This window comes from Arachis hypogaea, chromosome 8 (genome assembly GCF_003086295.3).
Source record: "Arachis hypogaea cultivar Tifrunner chromosome 8, arahy.Tifrunner.gnm2.J5K5, whole genome shotgun sequence".
In the NCBI taxonomy this organism is placed as follows: Eukaryota; Viridiplantae; Streptophyta; class Magnoliopsida; order Fabales; family Fabaceae; genus Arachis; species Arachis hypogaea.
In genome coordinates, this window is record NC_092043.1 from 41249605 (window position 1) to 41273340 (window position 23736).

The following is a 23736-nucleotide window of genomic DNA, read 5'->3' on the forward strand; positions in this document are numbered from 1 at the left end:
AAAGTATGTTTGGTTCTTGATCTTCTTCTTCCGTCCATAGACGAACTAGCACCATGACTACCATTAGATTGACACGGCAAGTCTCCACTGTGGCTTTTGTTCCCTAACTCCATTATGACAACGACTTAACAAATTTACTTACTACCAAATGTACAAGGTCGTCTCACCAGAGAAACAAAATTATTTATGCTTGAGATTGGGATTAGAATTCTTACATTGGGATAAATTTGAGTTAATTTGATAAAATTTTTTTTATTAGCATTAATAATATAAAATTTAAAGTGTGTCATACTGTTAGTTAACGTTCTACGTAAGTAAATATGGTGAAATGTTAATAATATCATCAGTCGAGATGACAAAAAAACAAATTCGACCAAAACAGTTAGTTATCTTTTTAATTTTTTTTTTATTTTATCTTTCAAAAATTAAAATAGAGATCGAATAATCTTTGAAAGATAAATTTGATTATTAACTCGCCACATAGACCTATCACCTCAAATTCTATGCATTATCCTTCTCATTATAGTTTTGTGATTTTGTCTTTTCTTCTAAATCTTGTTCCGTTCTTTTCGTGTGTTCGCCTCACATCACACCTCTCCAACAACAGCCCCCCTCGTCACCCCATTTTCATTTTATTTTTTCTTTATTTCTCAAATTACTTTTCCATTCCTTATTTTTATTATTATTTCTTACAAAAATTAAGAAACACGAGACGTAAATTTTAGAGGACGAATCCGCTGTGCAAATCAAAATTTTGAAACCCAAATCCAAAAACCAAAAATCCCTCAAAATGGCATTTCATGTAGCTTGTCCAATTACATGGTAATGGTAACACGCCACTCTATCAATGCACTCTCACCCACCACGCACTCTCTAGTTTTTAGTTCGCACCCTTTCAAATAAAACTCTGCTTCTCACTTTTTCGCTTCTTCAATAATTTATTTCGTTGTTCTCGTCTATCTCTTTCCCACTCTTTGCGTTTTTTTGGTTTTTGTTTTTATTTTTTCAGCCGCAGAATCTGCACCTGTCCGCTAGGGTTTCTGCGCGGCCCGAAGAATGAGCAGCAGGACGACGTCGTTTCGAGGCTCCAGGATTTTCTCCGTGATCCCGCCGGAATTGCGGGACTCGACGGTGGCGGTCTCACGGTGCAGGTCGCTGTACCGAAGGTGGTGCCACAGCCGCAGCCTCCGCCACCACGCCAGGTGCTACCATCTGCTGTGGACGAAGCAGACGAGGCGGCGTCGGTGCAGGCAAAGAGGGCTGCGCTGCAGCGGAAGGGGGCCGCCGCCATGGTTGCTGCTGAGGAGTATGCTCGCCGATTTGAGTCCGGGGATGTCACGGTGAGTGCAATCCTGGTTGGCTTTTGTGTTTGGATCCTGTTTGATAGGAATGCAGACGGAAAAAGTTGCATCATTTATCTCTACAAGTTCACGAGTTTCTATGTTCACTCTGTATTTCTTTGTAAGAAACAATATCCAAACACAGCCTTAAGGTTGGGAGTTGGCAATGGTGGTTTGATGAGGGTTGGTTCGATTGGGGTTTTCAGCTAAGGGGCTTTGAGAATTTAATGATTCTGTTGTGTGTCTGTTTAAGTTTCACTTATTTTTGATCGGCATGTTTTTCTCTGGAGTGCTGAGTTGTGTGACTGAAACCTGGTAGTGGGGATTGATTCTTGTTATTCCAGTTCTTGGATTTCTTACAAACTTCTTCCTCTACAAGTTTCCACTGTTGGTTGTCAGATGAAATGGAAAAATCTTTTGACGTGTTATAGTATATCAGTAGCACTGGTTATTGGACATTAAGCTTTGAGCAAACTATACAAATTCCTCCCTGCTACTCCTTCCTATTGGTTATATAAAGAATTAAACATGTGATTCTGAACATGAACTGCATATTTGTCACTGGAGATTGAATACTTTAGCTATAGTTTTCACCCCTCTGTTTTGGTATCTATATGGCAGACATAGTTCTACGTGTAGCGATTAAATATAAATGTATGTGAACCACAAGGGAAATGAAGATATTAAAGTCTAAATAGCACAGTGTTTGCGGCTCATTCAGTCTTAACAGTGAGGATTTAGTTACATAGTCAATTGTGTGTAGCATTGAGTTGTCTTGTGAGGCTCTGAGCTTTTCTTCTTCTGCTACTCTTTCCACAATCCTTTGTGCAAACTGCAAATGTAATGGTCATTTGGAACACTTTATTTATTATTTGAATTACTACCAATTTTGAAAGTGTGGCTTTTTCTGTTTTGTTCTTTGGAGTAATCTTACCTAGCATCATGCATTTGAAGTTGTTTTGGAAAACTTGTTGAAGTTTTCCCCTTCCTTGCCATATATCTTATTCTCTTAATGAATTATGTTTAGGTCTAGGAAGAGTGTTTTGATAAGAGCAACCCTTAGGAAGAATTTTTCCCCACCCTGCCTTCAAGTATATTTAGTATGAATCTATTCCTGGTCAGTCTTTGTAGTTTGTTATGGTTCTCAACTCTCAAGACCTTGCACTCTTGCCTTTATTATTACCAGTATAATGTTGGTATAAATAAACAGGATACATCAGGAAATCACACTGGAGAAGAACAGGGTCAATCAAATGTCTTCTGTCGAATGTGCAATCGTGTTGAAAATAACGGAAGTGAGAGAGCCAAAAAGATGCTATCTTGCAAAAGTTGTGGTAAGAAATACCACAGGAACTGCCTGAGAAGTTGGGCTCAAAATAGAGGTACGAATATATGTTTGTTCATGTCGAGAAGGTTTGTTATGACAAATACTTCAATTATGTATTGTGTACATACTTACCACAACTACTGTTCCCTTGGACTTTTTTATTTGCACAAAATGTTTTGTAAATCAAATCTTAATATGCAGAACTTTAATGAATAAGCAATAATCTACATAAATAAATTCCATATAATATAATTTGATTTAAATTTGAATTTATTTTTTTATGATACCTTTTTTTAATATTTAATAATTTTCTTGTTAGATACTTTCCTATTTTATTTTAAATAAGTGTTATTTGATGAAATATCATATATTATTTTCATTAATTTTATATATAAACTTCAATATTTTACATTATATTAAATTTATGTTGCTATATTCATAGTATATATTTTAATAAATCATCATATTTGTGCATGGCCTCATTTTCTTTTTCCTTTTTCAGATTTATTTCACTGGAGTTCATGGACCTGTCGATCTTGCCGGATTTGTGAGGTAATCAGTTTTTTGAAAATGCTCGCATCTTTTTCACTTATTTTTCATCACTTCCATGTTGAAGGCTCTTCTGTTGTGTCTTCATGTGAACAAATGATTGCTTTCAGTGATTCTGCTCTCAATTTAGCAATTGTATTTTACAAAATCTGTTTTCATACATCCTTTGTCAAAGGTTTTGTAACTTAATTTTCTGGATTCTATGATTTGTTCATTATTCTTCTCAAATTGTTTCTTTATTTATTAGGTTTATTTTCATGCCAATGGAAGGTAAGGTTTGGATGTTTGATGAAGTGAACAAACAGATCAATTCACACAATACACAAAAGGGATATTAGTTAGCTTTTGGTAGGAGATTGTATATAATGGAAGAGCCTTACTTTATATATTATATACTTCTTGCCCAAATGCTGTTGGTTTTATCACCCTCATTCAGTCTTTCCTCTTTAATATCCTGCTGTTTCTCATGCTTGTTATGTATTCTAGTGTGGGTGGCTAATACTGGTGATAGTTCTGTTTGTTATGTTGTGTTATTATTGAAGAAGGATATCCTCCCATCTTGTATTATTCTTCTCTTTTTGTTTTGTTAATGATATTCTTCTATTATTATTATTTTTGAAGTTTTCTTATATGCTGCACCTCTCACTATCACTATAATTCAGCTTGTTTTCAATTTCAATATTTATATCTCATTTTTGGCAAAAAAAGGTTCCCCTCAAATTCTTAACTGTGAAGTTCCATAGTCATCATAGTGATTTCTTCCTGTTTGCACGTCTTGATTGTTTATTTAATGGAGTTGAATGTCTTAGCTTCTTAGGTTTCTTGAGATAAGTTGCTGCTTTAACTAATTTTTTGTTAGTTTTCTTAGTATTTTGTTCCATATGTGAACCTTCCAGGCTTGCAGAAGAACTGGAGATCCAAGCAAGTTCATGTTTTGTAAAAGGTGTGATGGTGCCTACCATTGTTACTGTCTGCAACCTCCTCATAAGGTAGGAAGTGTATAATGTGTCAGTGCAATCACTATTCAACTTATAGCACTTTCCAGTATGAGCAACCATCTCATTTTTGTTTTTTCATAATTTAGAATGTTAGTACTGGTCCCTATTTGTGCCCAAAGCATACAAGGTGTCACAGTTGTGGATCAAATGTCCCTGGAAATGGACCAAGCTTGAGGTAAATATTGGTAACTTTAGAGTCTGTTTGCATATTTGTGTTATTCCATAAATTTGTTTCTAATTCTGTTATTTCTTATGAATTATGATATACAAGCATGTTTTGAAACTTCATAAAAAGTTGTTTGTTGTTTTTGGGGGAGAATTAACGGTAAGGACCACTAGTAAAGGTGAGTTTAAAAGAGAGGCCAAATATGCTAATTATTGATAACGACCATAATAAATTTTATTTAAAGATAAGGATCATGTTATTTTCATTAAGTTACAATGTTACCTTTCAATATAGCATTCCCCTCTCATCTATCATATTCTACCTTCTAAAATTAAGTTCTTAAAATTCACAGTTTCACTACCTATTCATTATATCTGTATTCCATGAACCAAACTCAGATTCATTTTATCCTATCATCAGGGATTGGATGAACCTTTCAGCTTATTTGTAATCCCACATTACGTTTGTGTGTTTTATTTATTTGGAGACGTCTTTCACTTTAATCAAATACATAAAAGATGAATAAGTATAGGAAATTAACTTTTTATTTGCTAACATTAGTCATTTTTTTATTATAAAATCATTATTTAAACTCTTATTTTTTGGAAGGTTTAAGGTTTTTAAGGTTAGGATTTAGAGTTTAGAAATAAAAAATTAGAAATTAAAATTTAGAATTTAAAATTTAAAAATTTAGGATTCAAAAAAGTTGACTCCTAATTGAACTCGATAAAAGATTAGTAACATTCCATAAGCTTTTCATCTAGAAAACTCATTTATCATCGACAACTACGTGCATAGGCTAGCTCCCCAACTGATGAGATTTTAGATCGATGGAATTAGTTAATCCAAAATCAATTATAGCTATATATGTGAAAACAGACTCTTGGCCAGAATTTCCTCGTTACAGCACTTTGATACCCAAGAAGATAGGTTTTGCGGAAATCGGGTGGGGGGCATTGAGCATAAAGGTGGAAAGAAAGCTCAATTACAATGGGAAAGAATGATAACATTAAGGGATATCATGGTCATTTATAAATTTCTTTTGGTCCTTATTCGTAAATAAATTTTATTAGGTCCTTTATAATAATTTTAGTTTAATTGGTCCTTTTCACAAATTAATGTGCTAATGGTCCTTTACGATAATTTTTCTTTTTTTTTTCCTCCACCTAAAAAAACAGAAACTTTTCAAAAGGATTGTAATTTGTTTTATAGAATTTAAGCTTCAGTGGGAAAAAGGTTAAGTTGGTTTTGAGAATGATTAGCTTATAATCTATTTCGACAATACAGAGTTATTACAAGATTAACCCTGACTAGTATATATTATAGATTGAAGGGGGACCCTTGGAGCAATGATTGAGTTGTCTCCGTGTGACCTCATGGTCACAAGTTCAAGATTGGAATCAGCCACTGATGCTTGCCTTATGTTAGGTTGCCTACATTACACTCTTTGGATGCGGCCCTTCTCCGGCCCTATGTAATGCGGCATGCTTTGCCCTAGCCCCGTTGTTATATATTATAGGTTTAGGGTTCTGTACCCATTGAGTACTTTTACCATGCACAAGCAATTTTTTTAATACAATCCATATGGAATCAAATTATCCTGGAAACCACTTTCAACATACATAAATTGATTATCATATAATTAATTTTGTAGAAAAACAAGTATGCAAATAAGCAAGTATTGAAATCAGTTTAATCTTTTATAAAAAAAGGTATAATCTTTTGCTTTTCGAAACAATCACGTAAACCATGAACTTTCTATTATGCATGACTGTCTTAGTTAGTTGACACCCTTAGGCCTTAGAAATGTTGTTACATGAACACTGAAGCTCAGTTTTGATTTCTTCACCATTGTTTCCTTTAATTTCTCTAGGTGGTTCCTGGGATACACCTGCTGTGATGCATGTGGAAGATTGTTTTTGAAAGGGAACTACTGTCCTGTTTGTTTAAAGGTATTGTTTATTTATATTTTGATCTGGATCTTATAACCGGCCATTAGTTGATCCTAAGTCATGAAATGTAAATACAGTCAATTCTGTGATATTATGTTGTTTTGTCGATATGGTTGCTGTTTCTAGTAATTATGAACATGATTACTATCGTAAGACATTAAGTCATAATTGATATCATTATGGTAAGTTCTAGGAAAATCTAATGAGACTTTTTGTGATTGTTTGTCTAATTTTGGAAGGAAGTTATATCCAGAATTTTTACTGTATTTAGGTGATTACATATTTAGAATTTTGAACTACCTTGGTATTTGGAGAATGCACTTACATATTGATAGTTTCTCATGTTAATTTACTCTCGAAAATAGGGTTATTCCAGAGTGTGATTTTGAAGAAAATTCAAAGTTGAGTAGATCTTGTGATCTTTGTATGTTTTGTAGGTTTATAGAGAATCGGAATCAACTCCAATGGTATGCTGTGACATTTGTCAACACTGGGTACATTGCCAGTGTGATAATATTAGGTTAGTATCAATAAAAATTTTTGGTAAAGATAACCTTACTTGTATTATGGTCTTCTTTTCCTTTGAAATTGTATGTATTTGTTTAGTTATATTTTGATAAATTGGTTATTTGGTTTTATCTTCCTAGTTTTATATCCCCCAATGCGAATAGTGCATTTAGATTTTAATAATGTGATTGAATAGCTACTTACTGTTATAGTATTCAGCAAAATTGATATTAGCACTTTCCATTAAAAAGAAGCTCTAAGTGATTGCAGAAGAGACCAGGGAGAGGGCTGTGGGTTGGCGGAAGTGGCTTCTTTTTGTGAAAAAGCTGCTTGTTCTAATTTGTTTTTTCATAAGAGAGAATAAGATAGCAAGGAAAATATTATGTGCAGGAATAAAGTGGATTACCTGCAGCAGAACTAGTTTTACAGTGCGTTTGGTGTGGTTTTCTCCCCTTGTTTTATTGTTGGTTATTTTGTTTGTTTGTTTTGTGGTGCCCAAACCCCCCTCCCCAGTGGCAGGTAAGCTTAACAATAGTTTAGTAACAAATGGAATGTAAGGGTTTTCTTTTGTTTTCTTTTTTTTTTTTTGGTTAGGTTATTTGGGGGGAAGGGGTGATGTCAAAGAGAAGTTCTCTGTTTGGAAGTATAATAATATTTAGGAAGGGAATGTAAATTAGGGGAATGGTTTTCCATCTTTCCCTAAACTTGGTGATGTGCTATCAAATGAATTCTAGGGAGCTCTGATAGCAGTTACGGTAACTGCTTCAGACTATACCAGATAGTGTATATTACTGCCTTGAATGCTACAAAGGATAGGGATTTTTTATATTATTTGAGAAATTTGTTGTTTTCCTAGACTCAACTACTAATATCTTCAATTATACCTCCTCTCTTCTTTTACATTTACTAACTTAATATTAATCCCCTATTTCATACCTAAAGGCTAAAGCCAAGTAGCTAGAGGCCCAGTTCCTATCGCTTTATCAAATACTTTTTACCCGTTTGGATCTATTTTGTTAATAAAGATCATCCAGGATGTGCTTTCGCTATAAATAAAGATGCAATGTTTCTTTTCTGCTTGTTAGCGGATTTAGCTAGTTAGTTCACCTTGGAAGACATGTTTTGCAGTGACGAAAAATATCAACAATTTCAAGTGGATGGAAATCTTCAGTATCAATGTCCTACGTGCCGTGGGGAATGTTATCAGGTATGCAGTGTATATTAATATTTATGTGTTTCATGTGTTGTTTGATCTATGTAATTGACTCCATCTAGTGGAAAATGACTTGATTAGTTGTTTATTCTTTTTATTCATACATATGTCCATATATTATTGTGGCTCAGCCTCCATGGAAAGAACTCCTTGGAATGAAGCAACAGCATCGACTAATCAGTTTCTCAGTTGATAGGATCTAATATATTGAATCCCCAAAGTGGTCTGATATTCACGCGATGCACAGATTTGGTCTCTAAGGTTCCAATTGCACTAATATTGTCCCCGAGATTGATCTCTAGGCACCATAGTGGTCCCTCAACCCCTCTCTGGCAGCGACTCAGCAAATGGAATGAACTGACACTCACCATAGTGGTCACTGGTGAAATGACGTTGTTTGCTTTTGGCGCCCAATGAAAGTAGATGCGATGTCATTTTGATATATGTTGGCATCTATAATGGTTTTCGCATATATCAAAACGATGTCGCATATGCTTTCATTGGGTGCCAAAAGCAAAAGACATCGTTCCACCAGTGTCCAAGGTGGCATTGGATTGCTTCACCTAACTCCACTTGCTGAGTCACTGCCAGAAAGGGGTCGAGGGACCAAGTTGGTGCATGGTGTGGATCTTAGGGACCACTTTGGGGATTTAGTCGGGTCTAATACCTAACCTGGATGACAATATTGCTTTAAAACTCTTTAGATTGAGCATGTTTGGTCATTATTCCATTATTTATATATCCAATTATTATACACCAGATCAAGAATCATAAAGATGCTGTTCAAGAGCTTTGGAGGAGAAGAGATGTAGCCGACCGAAATTTAATTGCCAGCTTAAGGGCTGCAGCTGGTTTACCAACTCAAGAAGAAATCTTTTGTATTTCACCATATTCAGATGATGAAGATAGCGGGCTTCTAAAGTTAAAGAGTGAATCTGGACATTCCCTGAAATTCTATATGAAGAACTTGTCTGGTGACTCAACAAAGAAGATGAAAGATTATGGAAAGAAACATTCAAGCGGAAAGAATGCTAGGAAAAAGGACCTAGAGACATTTATTGATAAAATTGATGCACAATGTAATCTTGAGGGACACAGTGGATTGAAATCTTTGCATGGGTTTGATGATGATATCCAATCCCATGAAAATGAAGTTCCCAATGTTTATTCATCACCTGCTGCTGGAAGCATGAGTCAAACTGAAGGATCTTGCCCTGTTAATCAGCCAGTGATTTTGAGACACAAATCTGTAGATGAAGCGAGCATTTATGATGAAGAGAGGAGACCTAGAGTTGTTCGAATTAAAAGCAGCAAGGCACACACTCTTGATAGTGCAGGGGAGAGTGGAAAGCCTGCTGATATGACCCAGAATGTGAAAGGGAAGAAGTTGGTTATAAATTTGGGGGCACGTAAGATTAATGTTTCTTGTTCTCCACAGTCTAATTCATCAAGCTGCCCAAGAGATCAAGCTGTGATTGCCCATCATGGTATGCATCTCTTCTCAATTATTTTTCTTCATTTATTTTATTTTATTTTTTTGGAGTGACTTCGAGTACGAGGATTTTAGGATCTTATTGCGTGAAAGTCGGCTGCTGCTCAATCTTTAACCAACATGGCCCTTCCACAAAATCTATCAAAATTTACTGAATTACAGCAATGTGTGCGTGCAATATGCATGCGCTCGCTGCACATACATTTGAGTGATATGATAACCCCTGTTTCTGTTTCTGTTCTCTTTTAAGTTGTGACTTTTTATTGTTTGGATTCTCTTTCTGCGAGGTTTGCGCACGTGTGTCTGAACACACAGACATGCATATATTAACACAGTTTGGACTTTTACTTCTAAAATGTCTAATGCGGCAAGAATTGGTTTATGTCACTTGCAGGAAACAGAATTGACTCTAGTCAATCACAAGTTATGAAGGGTTCTGTAAGAGAAGGAAATGTAATCAAATTGGGAAAATTTAAGCCAGAAATTTCTGAACTGAATTCAACCTCTGTTAGGGGTAGTGGTAGTCTGTCTGACGGATGTGAAGCTGTTCCTTCACAGCAACCTCACATCATGCTCGGTAAAGATAGTACTGATGGAATTGATCAAGTTGGAGCCGTAGAAGATATGCCTCAAAGAGGTGAAAGAATGTTGATGGGAAAGTTTCCTGAAGGCAGGTCTCATGCAGATAAAAATATTAATCAGATGCCTTCACATTCTTCGACGAAAGATCCTAGAACTTCACTAAGATTTAAACTCAAGAAACCAAGCTTTGAAAACGGAAAAATTCCTCATCAGGACAAATCTTCAATCAAGGGACAGAGGTCTAAAAGGAAGAGGCCGCCACCTTATATTGAAAAAACATCATTTAATGAGGATGATGTAACACAATTGCATCAGGACAATCTAATGGATGAGATTATGGATGCCAACTGGATATTGACGAAATTGGGTAAAGATGCAATTGGAAAGAGAGTTGAAGTTCATCAGGCCCCTGACAATTCTTGGTTAGCTTATTTTATTGCTCTTTTTTAAACACCTGACAGTAATAGCATGCACTAGTGATGCTGGCAATGTGTCAGTCATGTTTTGTTAATTTAGTATTATATGAATCTTGCTATATATTTCTCTATGCTTCTTGCCTCAACTCTTCTTGAACACATGCACACTTTATTAGATATGTTACCTTTTAAAACCTTCTAAAATGCAGGCACAAGGGAGTGATTACTGACATAATTGACGGCTCTTCAAATTTATATGTCACTATAGATGATGGAAGGGTGAAAATCTTGGAACTTGGGAAACAAGGGATCCGTTTGGTTCCTCAGGAACAGAAGAGACCAAAAACATGAATGAAATGTCCACTCTTGGTAGTTAGGTCATGTGGAGACTTTATATTCATTGAGTTGCAGCGAATTTAATGTTCGAAGCCTCCAGTTAGTGTGGGTTTATACCGATGTCGCTCCCACTGGTGGTCCGTTATTTCTGCGCAAAGCATTGTTGGAGCTATCTCACTTTTGTTTAAGAATGTAACCTTGTCTTACCTTTCATTCCTTTCCTCACTGCGAGTTCATCAGGCATAGTTTTTGTTCTTTTCTGCATGTGTCTAGCTTTCATAGATTAGCTTCTACCTGTGGTTTAGAATAGGGGGAGAAAGTGCAAGTATTAGATGTAAGACCATTGTTACTTGTTCTGAACTAGCCTTAATGGAATGAGATATTTGTCTCGATTGTAGATCCTAGGGCATTGGCTTAAGTTCATAAAATGCTTGTAACGATCATGCATCGATAAAGCATCTGTAGTTACTAGATAAAGGTTGATTAGGTCTTGGTTATGCTGCTCTGTTTAAAGCTAGATCTTATTTTTCCGTTTGTTTTCTTAACTTTTGGCATCCATTTTGTTGAACCTATATTGCAATCTAAATACCAAAATGCACTATCATCGAATTATAGTGCTACATTATGTTACTATTTTTCTTTTATTTAAATTTTGGTACAATCGTTTTGTAGCTCATCCTTTGTATATGTATGATTGCGCATTAGAAATTCAGGTTTTATAGTGGAGGGGAAAAAAAATATAATCCCCCATAGAGTTCACTATTTCGCTTTGACTTGTATAGAATCCGTATATAGTTTAAAGTGTAATATCTTCTGCATAAAAGCATGAAGATTATGCATTCTCAGAACTTTTAATGTATAGTTAACTGGCAAACTTGTTCCTGGAAATCATCACCCATGTATATATAATTGTTAGAGATAGATCTCATATTGCATCAACCTATCAGCTTTTTGGGGCTAAGGCTAATTCTATGATGAAAAGACTTGTGTGGAGAAAATAAAGGAGTCAGGAATGTATAATTTATATTAAAAAAATTAATAAAAATAAAATGGAACATTTATCTAGCTAGAATGCTAGATATTGAATTATCTATTAAAGAGAATTTTCATTCTTTTCATATTTTTTTTCTACCCGCCATAAGATGCACCGTATATCCATTGGTTGGATTTTCGATACTAGTGAAAAAACTGAAATGGCAAAGATGTGCTCCGGAACTAAGGGTTGAATCAAAGCTTTGAGAAAATTTTGAAGTGTCTGAGACTTTAAAAGGTTTTTCAAATTGATCATCTAAGAGAACTTCAATATTTTATTATATAAAGTAATTTACAATTATAATTGAATATGAGTCATGTTTGTAAAATTTGAATACTAAATAGAGACAATTGAAATTTTAGAGACTTTAAAGTTCGCATGCAAGTTTAGAAATCAAATTGGGTATTATTTTAATTAGATTTATTTTAGGTTGGATTTGTCCGTTGGTCTTTATGAGCCAAATAAAGCATTACTTTTGACGTGTATTTGGCCATAAAGGTAAATATTTATTCAAATTATGATTCAGATCTAGGTGGTTAGTGAATTTGATTAAAATTATGTTTAGAATTCACTAAGAATTTATTACACATTCAGTTATAATTGTAAATATTTTATATAATAAATATTGAAGTTCTCTTAGAGGATCAATATGTAGTTTTTTTTTTTTATATTATAAGCATGATCAATATGTAGTCAACACTTGTACAAGGGGTAAAGATTATTTAATATTTATATATGAATGCTCTGTCAATCAATGTGTAAGGGTGTATTTGGAAAACTCGTTGGAAGAGAAGAAGCACGTTTGGCAAACTTTTTTCCATAAACGCAGAAGTGATTTTGCTATCAAAACCAACATTTACAAGAAGCAACTATTTTTAACTTCTGCGTTTTCCTAACGAGTTTTTAGACATGGATACTAACCATATATTTATCTTTTACCAATTTTATCCTTCATGTATGTTATTATATTATTTATAAAATTCTTGTTATTTCTATTTATATGAACTCTATTTTTTTATTTTTTATTTTTTTCAACTGTTTGTTTGATATTATATACTTTTATAATTGTGATTTTTGTGTATTATGTTTATTATTATCTTTTTATAATATGATTTATTGATTCTATTAGGTAAAGTAAATTAAACAAAAATTTAACTGTAAATAATAATAATAGCAAAAAATGATAGCATACTAAAAAAAGAGTACTAAAAATACTAAAAATATACTATATAAAAAGATCATCAAGAATTTTCAGATTTGTTTCAATTACTATAAAGTAAATATTTAATTTTTTATTATTTTTAGTACTCTCTTTATAATTGTAATTCTCATATACTATGTTTTAGTGTAATTTTTTATAATATAGATTATGCTTCCATTAAAAAAATAAATTAAATAAAAAATTAATCATAGATAATAATAAAATCATAAACGTTGGATTCCAAAGTAATATTAAGAATAAAATTATTGAGAGTACTAGAATAAGAGTACGATGTAAAAAAAATACTAAAGTACATTCTTAGTTAATACTTTAAAAAATGTAACATATTTTATTAAATATTCTTTTATACATGTATCTAAAATTTATATTGTTTTATTTTTATTTAAAAATATATTTTATCTATTTTTATATGTTATTTTTATTTTAGTAAGTAAATATTAATTTTATTATAAAATTAACTAATAAGATCTATTTAAATATCTAAATTAAAATGATAGGATAATATAAAAAATTATTTAAGTTGAGGTCTATTTTAGTAATTTTTTTTATCTAAAAATGATTTTAAATAATATAAGCCAAACAACATTTATTTTACTATAATCAATTTTGATACAAAAATTACCAAACATAAATTACTTTAACACAAACTTATTTTTTATCAAAATCAAATTTGTAAAATTAATTTTATACAAACTTTCATTTATAAGATGTAATCCAAACACACGCTAAATAATGTGGGTATAAATTACAATAGTTCATGTGTGAATACGTGTTTACTAATAGAATGTGAAGAGTTTGATGTCATTCATCCGTTGGTGAATGCTGTTGGTCTTCTAAAATTTCTATAAATACCATTCATCCGTTGGTGAATGCTATGGTGTGGCTGATGCTTGAATGAATTAGCATTCTCATTCAGAACATCATAGCTTGATAAAGAAAATAAACCAATAGGATTTATGTATAATTACACGTGTTTCATTCATTTTTTCTAATAAAATAATCGATTAGGTAAACTTTTTATAATAGAATAATCAAATAATTCATAGTGAAATAATAAAAAATATGGCAGCATAATAATAAAAATTATTATGAACAGAATAAATCAGCAAAATAATAAGCATTATTGGCATTTACCATCTAAACCGTTTTCATTAATGGACTTTTCTTTATAAAAAAATATCACCTAGCCCAGATTCTGGCCCATTTCAAGACCCAAATCATGCTAGCGACCAAAAAAAAAATGATGCCTATTTAAATTCCTCTCCCCATTCCCAAAACCACAATTAGGGTTTTGATCTCACTTTCTCCCTTCCACTTCCACCCCTCGGCAGCTGCCGCCACCTTGTCTTCTCTCTTTCCCTCTTCAGTTCCTGTCGAGCAAAAGCATTCATGTCTTCATTCCAGTGGATCAACTCAATGTATATTGCAGTTGCCATTGTGAATGATTTTACTCTATCCAGATATAGTCAGGTTCTACCATGATTTCCAGTTCTGGTATGGACCGTTACATATCTGGAAAATCATATAGAGAGAAGTGAATCTGATGAGATGGGTTTTCCATTTCGTCTTTTATGCTTCTCTTGAAAGGTGTCCATCGTTGCCCAGTAATATAACTCGTTATTATTTGAGCTACATCTGGACACTACATTCATCAACACAAATAATATACAGTCTTGTACATTTTGTGGATTTGCTTTTTTATTAATCTGTTTAACGTTTTTCAGAATTCTGGTTCATTTTTAAGTATATATTCATTAATAGTTGCTTTATGCCAGAACTTATTTGCTCGTGAAGCTCTATTATTCAACCAGTTTCAGAGCGCTAGATGATCATATTTGAATATGAAACACAACCTTGAACCGAACCGAGTTTTTTTTCTAATAAAATATATAGACATTTGAAATAAACAGGATTCGGAAGTGGAAGGCTGGTTCAATTGGCATTGGTTCTGGTCCTTGCCAAAGTGCATCTTGGTTTCAAGTTTTTTATTTTATTTATTTATTTTTAGCATGGACTGCATCGAAGGTGTTGTCAAGTTAAAATCCACAAACGGCAAAGTGCCTAAATTATTAGCTAGTTGGTTTATGTGACATAATTAATAATCAATAATTAATTGGGTAAATTATTAAATTTGTCTTTAGAATTTTTAAAATTAATTGTCTTAATTTTTAATTATTTTTTAATAAATTTCGATGTTGTTAGCAAAAAAAGAAGAAGATTAAAATGACTAATTTATAAAATAAATTTGATTTTTTTAAAAACTAATTAGTTTAATTTGAAAAAGGAGTAATTTCTTTTGTCAAGAGAATAAAGTGTAATTTTTTATTTTTAATATAAGTGAGACTAAAAATAAATGAGAGAGAGAAAGCAATAAAGGATGAGATTTTTTATTAGATACCTACTCCTAATTTCTTTTAGACTAATTTGATGATTTATTTATAATTAATTATTAATAATATAAATATAATAAAATAAATATTATTACTCTTGCTTTTCGTAATATCATTTTTTTAACAAATTTCATGCAAACACAATGCAAAAAATCTGTGGTGTGTCATAAAAAATGGGACCGGAGTGATACTATTTTTAGTACATTTAATTTATTTAAAGTTCAACTAAAGAGTTAATTTATTTTGGCTAGTATGGTCTAATTTTCTGCAAATCTAAATTTAAATTTTATATTTTAAATTTTAGTTTTAAATTTAAAAAAAAATAAAAAGTTTTTTTATAATAAATGAAAAAAAAATTGTCAATTGTTGGATTTAAAAATACAATCTTAGAAAAGAGAAATTCGACATTTGACAATTATATGAAAAAAGCCTTTTATTAAAAGTTGTTCATATTATAATTCAAAAATAAAAATTATGGTCCAAATAAACCCAATTTTGTAAAGGATCCAAAATAACCTAACAAATTCGACCCAAAAAATAAAAGTCATGGTCCAAATAAACACAATTTCATAAAGGATCCAAAAACACCTAATAGATTCGCCTAGAACATGTTATTCATACGGACTATTTGAAACTGGAACTTTTTAATTTGTGATTTTTGAAACTGGTTCTTAGCATTCATCAAGCAACCGAGACAATTCTTCATCTTTCTAATTCCTACATATTGGGTGTGCAAGTCTGAACCGTTCTAAAGTATCTCTATCCATTGCAGAAACATCACCTAGCACAGTACTATCTACTCAGTCCAACCCCTCAGGAATATTAGGAGGCATATGTTAACTACGGAATGAGACATATAGAATGAAATACTTACAAAAGAGAAATAACTAAACACATGTAAAAGGAGAAAGAAGTCGGTCACATCACATACAAGTTGGAATGTCTTCAATAATTGACAATAAGCAATCTTGGCACTCTTGGTGATGGCAGGGGATTTATGAATAGTCAAATTCGTATAATCGGAGACCTTAACACCACTACTAATAGGCAAGGAGGCCCCTAAAAGCCATGCACAATAACAACAAATTCAACAAAGTGCATTATCCAAAATTTGATTTCAACAACCCAAAATTTTGTTAGCAACTATTCTATCAACATTTTCTATGACCTATTTGACTAGCATCTCCAAAGCAAACTTGAAGGAAAATAAACAAAACTCATATAGAATACCTGGAACAAAAAAAAAAAGACATGCATCAAGAAAATAAAAGGAAAGGGCACCAACCTTAAAGAAGTAAGAATGCAAAGTGCATATCTTAAAATTTTTAATGCACCATCAAAAACAAGAAAAAGAGTAAACTTGGAAATGAGATTTTGGGAAGAAGATGAAGTGACGTTATAGAAGAAGATATGTAGATAAACGAAACGAAGGAAGGGAAAAAAAAAAAAGAGAAAGAGGCCAAATATATATATATATATATATATGGAGGTGAGGGGCAAAAAGATATTGAAATTAAATGCTATGCACACCAAGAAAACTATAAAGCACACGAAAAGTTACAAAAAACGAAGAAACAGTTCAATAAAATCACGTCGAGTTGTCCGACTACATTGCCGCAATTACCTCGAGTGCATCGGCCTATTAGAGTAAAAAGTGATAGCACAAGCTTATTTACTCAAATTCTGACTTCTGTAAACTAGATTACGAGCAAAGGCACTGTTCATACATAATCCAAAAATAAAACTCATGGCTCAAGTAAACACCCAATGCACATGGGCATTCGATCGACCTACTCGGGCACGGGTAACTCGCCCATGTTCGACACCGACTTGCATGGCAAGAAAGACCTTGTCAAATTACTACTCCAGATAGTCATCCACAACTCATCCACTATTTCAACATGGAATAACTCCCCAGATATTGGAGGAATAGCTGCCTATTATTACAAGTGGCAAAGATCATGAATGATGCCAAATCTTAATCTACCCCTATAAATATCCGGTCAGATTTAAGTATTTGTCAACCTCAATTCACTTAATTTTGTCTAAACCTCTTGTTAACTTAAGCATTAGAATTTTTTACAGGTATCCTCCTACCATCATCCATTCGAAGACATCGGACAGTTTTACCCCTTTGGTGAACAAGTCGGAATATTTATTCTAAAGAGTTTAAACCTCACGTCTAGGCCTATACCACTTTAATTTCAGGTATTTTCCTAGAACATAAGCATTTCAAGAAATTAATCAAGTTATTCACTATATGTTCCTATCACCTTAGATTAGCTTCTTTTTTTTTTTTCTAAAGTTAAAATATTTTATTTCATTAATTAGAAATTACAAGTGTCCAATGGTACAAGACAATAAAAGAGAAAAAGGGAGTCTCCCACCAACCAACTTTAAACACACAACTGGTCACAATAAAAGCAGTACAATATAAGAAGGAGAAAATAAAAGATGAAGCTAGTGGCTTAAAACGCTCTATTCTTTTGTAGCACACTCAACTGTTGGCAAAGTTACTTGAATCAGCGATAATCACTTCTAGTGAGGTTTGGTTCTGCTCAAAGATCAACCTATTCCTAGGCTTTAATATAGTCCAACAGATTAGAGCCACCATCGTCATGGACCTTATCCCAGCATCACTTGTAGAAAATTACCTTGGCTAGCTCCAGAGAATATTAATTGCAGTGTGCTTCGTTTTCAGACTCCAATTGATTCCTTACAAAGAAATAGACAGTAAGTCACCAATTCTATTTCTAACTGGAATCTTGGGCAAATTGGTGATGTGGATGGGAACTGCTTATAAAGAAGGAGCTTTATTAACACCCCACTAAATTGTATCTTCATTTTTACTTGGTGAGAGTGTCTGAATTCTAGATTAGATCTCCTTGAAAAAAAAAATTCTTCCAATAGTTGATGGTTCCATAGTCCACTTTCCACTCTTAGATCATTAACCCAAACTAATTGATTTTCATTGATTACAAATAGCAAATTGGTTCAGACTCTTTAGAGAATAACATCCTAGTTCAAAGAAAAGAAATGACATTCAAGATAGTGCAACAAGCCAACAAGTTTCAAGATATCTTGAATAGATGACATTCAATATTTTTAATCTTTTGAAGTTCTAATGTGTAGTTATATAGTATGCTACTTTTAAGTTTTATTTTTATTATCTATTATAGATGTATGAACTTATGCAAAGACGACATGTGTAATAAGTTAGCTGATACTAATTTTGGAACAAGATAATTTTTTCAAAAAAAAAAAAATATGTATGCCTCTAACAATAAATGTTCAAAGGTTAAATAATATGTGGATATTGTCAAATTTTTAACAACCTGTCAATATATATTGAAGAGTGTTATGAAGACTATATCGAATTGACTTGTCAAATTGTGTTAATCAGAAAATGTTCATCTGTCCAAAATTTGACTTTGACAAAAAAATGTTATTGATGAACCAATAAAAAATAGATAAAAAACTTAAAAAATATCATTAAATTATTGACAAATTTCTTGATTAACCTTCTCAAAATAGTTTATAAAGATTATAAATATATTATTTTATTATATTTTTGGTAAACTACCAAAAACACACTCGAAAATTTTGTCGTTGACAAAAATACACTGAATTTTATTATCAACAAAAATACCTAAAATAATTTAAAAACGCAACAAAAATAAAAAAATATTTTTTTTATAACTGACAAACAACTTTTATATTTGACAAATCGCTTATGCATTTGATCCAAAATTTTATTGAAATATTTAAATAACTATTTAAAAAATACTCACAAAAAATGGAATAAAAATTTGATCTTTATATTTTTATTTTATTTTTAAAAATATTATTGGTTGTTGACGAAAAAACACAAGAAAAAGATATACTTAGCAAAAAATCACCAAAATTTAAGGATAAAAATATCTCATTTTCTTAATCATAATTGCAAAAAATTATATTAAAATTCAATCTTTAAAGTATTTTTTGATAATACATATTTAATGTTGAACATTTTTATCACGTTTTTAAATTATTTGAGGGTATTTTTGTCGATAATAAAATTCGAGTACATTTTTATCAACGACAAAGTTATTCTAGTGCATTTTTAGTGATTTACCCTTATATTTTTATAAATTCTGATGAGATCTTAAAACCTTTGATGAATTTTTTTATTTGCACCCATTTAATAATGAATCCAATTTTTTGAACTTCAATCTCTCAAAGAAAAGCAGTGTAATTTTAAAACCATTGTAAAAGAAAAAAAAAATTCACATCCCTTTGAATTTTTAATATTTTAATAGGATAATATATAGTATGTTATCATTTTTTACATATTACCTCTATTCCTTTTTCTATTTCTTTACTACAATTTGTGTCTAATTTTATACTACCTATCTATTTTTTTTATTGTTTTCTTATAGCTAAGAACACTACCAATTCATCTAACACCTACATGATAGAGAAGTCCTCATCCAATCCATCTAATTCTCCTTTAAGTCTATGTTGTTGAATGATCAACACAGACATAGTTGTGGAGAAATCAGGTCCCGACAAAACATCTCCTATTGGTCCCAATTCTGGACACTGTTGCCAGTCGTTCATCCCTCTTGTCAATATAGAGTTTACTCCACCTTCTCTTCCCACAATCACCAATGAATACAATCCTTCTAATGATCTTAGAGTAGAAAAGGTCTCGGCAGCATTTGCTAGATGCTTCTCCGTATACAAAATGTGACCTCCAACTACATGATTTTCATAAAATTGTGCAAAATACTCATCATCTACTTGTCTCTCTTGCTCTTGCTCTGGATTAACCACCATATATCCTACTAATCTAGAAGACTCAGCATTAGTATCTACTAGTAATCTTATTACTGTAAGTTTGACTCCTGGATGTTGTGACACACGACTAGCATAAGCGAGTGCTTCCCTATCATCTTTTCCTCCAATGAATATAACTGCCACATTTATTGTTACTTCAGATCTTGATATTCGTTCAATATTTCCAAGGCCTCTATCAACAAGAATTCCAACAGAACAAGGGGCACTTCTTAGTACCTGTTCAACAAAAGGTATTATAAATACAGGAGCTCAATATAGTACTTACCGCATAAAATTAATTACACCAAGACCTCAATTTCACTATAAAACTTGAAAAGAAAATCAAACTCATCTACATATGTTGTCCATATCAATTTTAGATGGATTTACCAATTTCAGTTGTGTATCAATTACCAATTTCAGTTGTGGAGATATTTACCAATTGGCTTTTTGGTTTGTAGTATGCATTTGGGTTCAGAACAAAAAACATGGACTACCATTCTCACTGGAAAGGATTGAAGTTAATATTGTTGGTACAAATAACATAGGAAGATCAAGTTTTCATTTTTGAAGGGAAATGGAAATGTAAACTTTGGTCTTTGAAAGTACGTTCATCAGAATTTGTTTTAATCCATAACAAGGTTTTTAAATAAATAAGAGATTACCTTTCTATTGACATATCTGAAACCTTGATTACCAGCATCCAATGTTCCATCTTGACGTTGGATCCTATGGAATGGAAGTACGAGAAGAGAAATCATCAAGTCTTCTGCTAAAACACATATGTCTTGCGGCATGTTATTGATGGTTGAGAGTGCCAGAGTTCTTTTCAGTGTAACTCCATCGCCATCAATGGCTACATAGCTTTGAAAAGAATTGGTCACTTGGTCCCTCATGTCCATGACTTTCTTATCTTTAATAGTTGCCATATGAACCCCTTCATCCCTTTCTAATGTGGCCGAAAGTTCATCAGTAAGTTCAATCATGTCAGCAACATAGATTAGAATGCCAGGGTCTGTGTTGCCACGTGAGATCTCCATGAAGTTGATGGATGCAGGAATGTTGTGTGGTCCATGAACGAACAGGAGAATCCTTAGCTCATTTGACTGATCAAGAAGTTGAAGAGCCATCTGATGAGTACGTGTCCGTTTTCTTGCTCTCTTGATTATATTTGCTACAACATATGGGGCTTGCACAATTGTCACAAAGCTTGCAATTATCATCCCAATGCATGTAGAAATAGTTACATCACAAGTTTTTCCTTTGATAGCTAGATAGATATGAGGATGGCCTTTCATAGTAAGGAGCAATCCTATTGCAACCGAATCAGGCCAATGAAAGCCAAGCATTGCTCCAGAAATTATGGTTCCAACAATTTTTCCAGTCATGCTTACAATTAGTAGTACAAAGAATTTTATCCATGTTCCTATATTCGAAGGCTCAGACTTGCGAAAATCGGCTTCATATCCCATCCACAAGAAAAAGATAGGATGGAATATGATGGTTAATAAATAGTTTACTCTGGTTATAACCCATTTTGATAGTCTACCCTCTCTTGGTAAGCAAATCCCTGTCACAAAAGCACTTAAAATTGGATGATAACCATACAAAGGGGAGGTAGCACACATTAGAACCATGAAAGCAAGGGATAGCACCAAGTGTGACCCTTTCATGGGTTTACCTTCTGGGTTTTCATTATTAACCCAGTTCATAAATAATGGTGATAGTAGGGATACAACCATCATCTGACCCAAAACTACCAAACCCATGATAATTTGAGTCTTAATTATCTTCTTATGATTTTCTAAAGCATGCTCATTTCTCAAAGCTTCACAGTACAAAGGAATTGGCGAAATAATGTAGCCAATACAAAGGAGTAAAGAACACACAAAATCCGAATGCATCCCTGCTCCAATGACAAGTTGTCCAATATCTGACTTTCCTATTTTTAGATGAGTTATCAAACGGGTTAACACAGGAGAGGCAGAGCTTGAAAGAAGTGTGCATAGATAGATGGTGAATTCTAATAATCTAGGTTGGTGTAGAAAATATCCAGTAATTGGAGTTATCAACAATCCTATAATAAATGTTGAGAGTATGCCACCATAAGCAACTTGAGCATATCTAGAAGGTCTTTTAAACAGTATAAAAGGATCCATTTCTATCCCCAATACAAACATGTAACACATCATACCAAAATCAATTATGAATCCGAAGGTCCTGTGAAATTTTGTAAGTAAATTACGTATGAATCCTATGTTTCCCAAAATTAATCCTACCTGCAATATATGAATAACATAATTAAAAGAATTTTCTCTTTTATTTGGTAGTTTCAAAGAGAGAAAGCGGTAGAGATAAACTTACAATTATCTGAGAAGTAATTCGGGGTTGTGAATAAAGCTTTAGTAGAAAATGTAAACCACTACATAAGATGATCATACCAATGTATACCATAAAGTTTTTGCCAACTTCAAATATGAGAGTCCCTAGCTTCGCTCCACATTGAGTGGTTGAAACTTGAAAACCAAAAGCCATGTTGACAAGCTAAAATTTTACGTTTTGCTCAGATATACCTTTTTCTACATTATTTTGTTTTTCTCTGCAGTCTTGATCTACACGAACAATATTTTTTCTTTCTCATTTTTTTTTTGCTAGTGAGTATTCACCACAAAGCTTTTTTTTTTTCCTTCGTCCAAGCTACTTGTTGTGTGGTTCATAGCTTAGCCTCAGGAGACAATAGAGGATCACTTAAAGGAGAATAAGGATATGAAGATTGTGGAATACAATATTTGGAGCAATAAGAGGAAGGTAATAAACCGTAAAACATGGATAAGTCAGAAATAGAAATATTTTTCTTGTTCCATATTACTCTTTGAAAGCAATTATTTAGGCTTTTTCTTTAATAAATACAAAGGTCTCTATTTTTTTCTATTAAACTTTCATTTTCTTTAGACAAATATTTTTTTTTATTACTTTTTATGTGTAAAATAATAAATACAACATTATAAAATATAAAATTTTTTCATGGGATAGTTAATGTGTTATTTCTAGAGATATAATTTACTGCTTTTACATAGAATGAAATCATTTTTATAATGTATTTTTAAAAATTTTCAAAAAATTAAAGCAAAAAAAATATATACTTTATTGAAAGATAGAGTTAAGGTTGGGTTTATGATGGTGGAGGCATGGGGTTGTGCGGTTGTGGCAATGAAAAGGGAAGAGGCAAAAGCGGATGGAGAGAGAAGCGACGATTGTAGTAGCAGCGAAGGTTGAAGGGATGGTGGTCATTGGTGTGGTTGATGTTATTAATGAGAGCAATAGTGGTGAGATGAAGAGTGGGTTATGCAATGACATTGGTATAGGTAAAGGTGGTATATTGCGTGGTGGGATGT

At 32.6% G+C, this 23736-nt stretch overlaps 2 protein-coding genes across 2 annotated transcripts; one reads left to right on the forward strand and one right to left on the reverse strand.

Moving 5' to 3' along the window:
* The first annotated feature begins 503 nt into the window (after positions 1-503).
* LOC112707510 (uncharacterized) lies at positions 504-11510 on the forward strand. Its single transcript, XM_025759262.2, has 12 exons — positions 504-822; positions 1010-1340; positions 2551-2722; positions 3170-3219; positions 4113-4205; positions 4301-4389; positions 6254-6332; positions 6770-6852; positions 7968-8046; positions 8813-9539; positions 9939-10548; positions 10752-11510. Exons 1-12 carry the CDS (start codon positions 791-793, stop codon positions 10891-10893), a joined length of 2487 nt encoding a protein of 828 aa, XP_025615047.1. The 5' UTR covers positions 504-790; the 3' UTR covers positions 10894-11510.
* Positions 11511-19797: 8287 nt separating this feature from the next.
* On the reverse strand, positions 19798-23581 carry LOC112707511 (cation/H(+) antiporter 28). The gene is made up of 3 exons (XM_025759263.3): positions 22706-23581; positions 21007-22620; positions 19798-20578 (listed from the first exon to the last, which is right to left on the reverse strand). Exons 1-3 carry the CDS (start codon positions 22874-22876, stop codon positions 19970-19972), a joined length of 2394 nt encoding a protein of 797 aa, XP_025615048.1. The 5' UTR covers positions 22877-23581; the 3' UTR covers positions 19798-19969.
* Positions 23582-23736: the final 155 nt, after the last annotated feature.